Below are 4,753 nucleotides of genomic sequence, written 5' to 3' on the forward strand. Positions count from 1 at the left end.
CTGCAAAAATATAAAAAATTTAGTCATGTTTTAGTTCCATATGCAGTAGATTTTCCGATAAGTAATTGTGTACATTATAAGTTAAACGACGTGCTAAGTTATGTAGGGAACCACTCCAAGGGTCTTAAGAAACTAGAAAACCGGTCGAAATTCGTCAGTAACCGGCACTCCTAGTATGAAGAAAAAGATCGAGGAGTAGCAGAACCGCGCCAAACGTTACAAAGAAGGCTGCCATATAGTAAAAGGCTATCATTTGAATATAAATTCACTGGCTATGGAAACTTGGGACACCAGATACCCAGTATCTTGTACATTTGAGAAAATTTTTATTTTTTTTCCATTCGGTTTGCTGAAAAGAAAATGTAATCTTTTCGAGCGTGATCAGCCTGATTAGGAAATAAACTGCTGTACTATTTTATATGCAACGCTATTTTGGAACGCATAATAGCAAACATTTTCCCTCACATGCCCGAACATTAACATTTAAAAGAGGTTTTTCCAGTCCCATTAATATTTAAAATCTGTCCGGAAAAACAACAACCAGATATATATGTGAGTACCCCCTACAATGCCACAATATCGAAACAATATCTAATAATAAAAAAATTATATCGCAACAAAAATATGTATTAGTATCGTACACAAGAAATTTGAGAATGCAACACATACGCAATTATAGAGAGGAAAACTTAAAAATACAATAAAACATATTCCATGTGTTCGATCTTCGGCGGCCAACCGACCGAAGCGGCCGAAGAATATACAATAAATGAACCCGAAACGACTAGACGATTAGTAAAAATAAGCATTTATGTCATTTCCAAAAATACAAAACACCAAACCAATACTACGTAGCCTCATACATATATATATATATATATCTGTGTACACAAAAGTGGGGCAGCGCGCTTTCTCGCTGACCTCATTGGCACCTGCTGGCCATGTTAAGCTTTTGAGTTTAGTATTCCATCGGATCGTATCGGCTGCCTAAAATAGTCACTCCGCCAGCCGATATCTGTACGCTCGCCTCAGGTGTTATGCAACACAGCAAACGTTTGTTTGTGTATTGTGCGAGTGTGTGTGTGTGTGTGTGTTTGAATGGTAGGGGGCGGTGCACACAGCACGCTGCATGGAAATATGATCAGTGCTTTCAGATGTGAAGCAAAGCGGAAATGAAGGAAATATTTTTGCAATTTTCTTTGCTCCAAAAAAATGAAGGCTAACCAATTAATGGCAGAACAAGAAGGTTTTCGATCCCTATAACGATTCGGACGATCCTGCGATGAGTGATGCTCATGCGCTACCGTCGCCCCACCCTTAATGCCCAGCTTCAATAACTTCCCTTGAAAGTCATTCATATATAAAAATTAAATCTAAAAAAGTTTGTTTTTATTTATAAATAATTATAAATTGTTTTAATTAAATTACATAAGAAATCATTACATTATTTTACATGTGGCAAAAATTCCCTTAAAATAATAATGCGTTCATTATGCTTTCATAAAACTCTAAGGCAAATCAGCATTAATAATCGAAATGAAACATAAAAGCTTTAAGAACATTATTGGTTAAATGAAAAACACAAATAGTAGCACATTAATCTGGTTCTGATATTTTGCGGTTGTGAGTTATTCAGTCGTTTTGAATCTTCGATCTGGAACCAGGCAGCCATGATGTCCATTGATATTATTCGACAGCATTTAAATAAATAAATAAATAAACGAATGGGCGGGCATTTCTGAAGGCATGTTGTGATAGCTAATATGGTGACCGCACCGCATCACTAGCCGCAATAGAGTGACCAGCAACACAATAGCCACCACCACATCAGCACGAACACGTAAAAGCGTATTACTAGATGATAACAGTAACTGCTTAGAAGCACTTGCGGTGGACAATGCCAGGGCCGGATTCGTCGTATTCTTCCTTGGAGATCCACATCTGTTGGAAGGTGGAGAGGGAGGCCAAGATGGAACCACCGATCCATACGGAGTATTTACGCTCTGGTGGGGCAATGATCTTGATCTTGATGGTGGATGGGGCCAGGGCAGTGATTTCCTTTTGCATACGATCGGCAATACCGGGGTACATGGTGGTACCACCAGACATGACAATGTTGGCGTACAAGTCCTTACGGATATCCACGTCACACTTCATGATGGAGTTGTAGACGGTTTCGTGGATACCGCTGGATTCCATACCCAAGAATGAGGGTTGGAAGAGGGATTCTGGGCAACGGAAACGTTCATTGCCGATGGTGATCACCTGACCGTCAGGAAGTTCATAGGACTTCTCCAGGGAGGTGGAGGCAGCGGCGGTAGCCATTTCTTGTTCGAAGTCCAAAGCGACATAGCACAATTTCTCCTTGATGTCACGAACGATTTCACGTTCAGCGGTGGTGGTGAATGAGTAACCACGTTCGGTCAAGATCTTCATCAGGTAGTCGGTCAAATCGCGACCAGCCAAATCCAAACGGAGGATGGCATGGGGCAAGGCGTAACCTTCATAGATGGGGACAGTGTGGGAGACACCATCACCGGAGTCCAAGACGATACCGGTGGTACGACCGGAAGCGTACAGGGAGAGCACAGCTTGGATGGCGACATACATGGCTGGCGAGTTGAAGGTTTCGAACATGATTTGGGTCATCTTCTCACGGTTAGCCTTTGGGTTCAATGGGGCTTCGGTCAACAAGACTGGGTGCTCCTCTGGGGCGACACGCAATTCATTGTAGAAAGTGTGATGCCAGATCTTTTCCATATCATCCCAGTTGGTGATGATACCGTGTTCAATGGGGTATTTGAGGGTCAAGATACCTCTCTTGGATTGAGCCTCATCACCGACGTACGAGTCCTTTTGTCCCATACCGACCATCACACCTTGATGACGTGGGCGACCGACGATTGAGGGGAAGACGGCACGTGGCGCATCATCACCGGCGAAACCGGCCTTGCACATACCGGAGCCTAGGAAAAAACAAAACCAAACGAAACAAGAAAGAAAACATACCGAACGTTAGTTAAAAATTCATTATGCGGTGGGTGAGGGTTAATTTTGTTCGCAGGAGCGACAGCGAGATACGTGACGGAAGGTGCGGCAAAAAGTGAAGTGACGATTGTGCGTGTTTGGCGAAAATCAGGGAGAAGGTGAAACGCTTGCGGATAAAAAGGAAAATATGAAACGCGCCTAGTTTTCTGACAGTTTCATATTTTTATTGAAAACTGCATACGAATACATATATTGGACGACAACGAATTCCCAAAATTATCTATTCGATGATTGGCTTAACTGAAAATTAAACTTATTTTAAAGAACTTGGCATTGCTAAAAACTATATGCCTTTGAAAACTTTGAAAATTCTATCTAATATTGATTATTCGTATAAACGTTTTAAAATCGCTGATATCTCTAATAAAAAATAATATCTAATTTTTGAATGCATTTAAAATTTAATTGTGAAATTTGAGCATCAACTTGCTTCTACTTAGTTTTTTTAACTCCTGGCGTACCATAGCGCCACCTTGAAATTTCGTTCAAATAAATATTTTAAGCAACTAGTTATGCCAATTTTTCACAATTTCCATTAGATACACATATTTTTGAAGTTGAAGTTGAAGTTGAAGTTCCTCTATCAAATATTCTTCTTCACATTTTTTCTGCTGGAATTTCCTTGCCAAGCATATATGTTGTGCTGCTCTACTTTTTCTATTTTTAGTTTTTATCTAAAATTTTTGGAGTACTAACATAACTTTCACCTCAAAGGAGGTGGGTCTAAACTAAAAAATTCGTTGCTGGCCAATGCCAATAGCCTCTTTTCTATTTGAAATTGAGTACTTTTGCACATTTTTAATGCTCAAACTGGTCACTCAATTAAATTTTGTTGTCCTCCAATTAATATTTGTAATCCTTTTTTGATTTTCGCATAATTCCAAATCATTTTGTTCAAATTTCACTTTTCACTGCACTTTCCGCCTGGAATGTTCGCCTCCAGCAGCTGCTTAATCATTTAAACTGTAATCCAATTGCTTGTGTACTGTGGTTGGTTTGCGACAGGTAGGTATGCCTATCCCGATCCTTCCAGCAGTAGCACTTGTAACGGTAAAGTTTTGAAAAGAAAGAAAAAAATCACGTTAACGCACCATTATCAACGACCAAAGCAGCAACCTCATCGTCACACATTTTGTCTGAGTTTTGTGTATTTAAACCACGAGCAAGAAGAAATAATCAAATAAATATGGCAAAAGTGTTCTGTACGCTTTGGAACACAACTGACTGACTAAAGTGCTTTGGCTATGGCCAACCGATTTTATACCAATCATCTAAAAACTACACATTTCACGGCGATCACTAAAGAAATCCAAAAAAAAAACAAATTGGCGGAACGCCGCCCGCAACACCCGCGATGCTCCAACGTTCGCCTCACCACCAACGCCAACACAACAGCGCGCGCACACACTCACATATGCACTTGTGAGCTGAGCAACACTAATACATTTACATGCATAAAAAAGAGGGATTCCTTGTGTTTACGAATTATTCAACGCCACTAAAAATAGATCTATCACAAATGCGCTCACGAACATCGATCTCACCCAAACCGACTAGGGGCACGGACGCGGATACGGAATGTATGGAAATGGATGTGCGCGCTGCCGTCTCGTGCTCCTGCGCACTAAGGCGGCTCCCCCACTCAACCCACTCGGCACATACCTACCCTACGGCATACTCGGCGCAGTCGGCTATGTCAGTCATG

General features: G+C 40.9%; 1 protein-coding gene across 1 annotated transcript; it reads right to left on the reverse strand.

Moving 5' to 3' along the window:
- Positions 1–1,393: 1,393 nt before the first annotated feature.
- LOC108374633 (actin-2, muscle-specific) lies at positions 1,394–4,292 on the reverse strand. Its single transcript, XM_017630613.1, has 2 exons — positions 4,140–4,292; positions 1,394–2,966 (listed from the first exon to the last, which is right to left on the reverse strand). The coding sequence occupies exons 1-2, from the start codon at positions 4,177–4,179 to the stop codon at positions 1,876–1,878; spliced, it is 1,131 nt and encodes a 376-aa protein (XP_017486102.1). The 5' UTR covers positions 4,180–4,292; the 3' UTR covers positions 1,394–1,875.
- Between the last annotated feature and the right edge of the window lie 461 nt (positions 4,293–4,753).

Source organism: Rhagoletis zephyria, unplaced genomic scaffold (genome assembly GCF_001687245.7).
Source record: "Rhagoletis zephyria isolate East Lansing unplaced genomic scaffold, Rhagoletis_zephyria_1.1 Rzeph_scaffold_07944, whole genome shotgun sequence".
NCBI lineage: Eukaryota > Metazoa > Arthropoda > Insecta > Diptera > Tephritidae > Rhagoletis > Rhagoletis zephyria.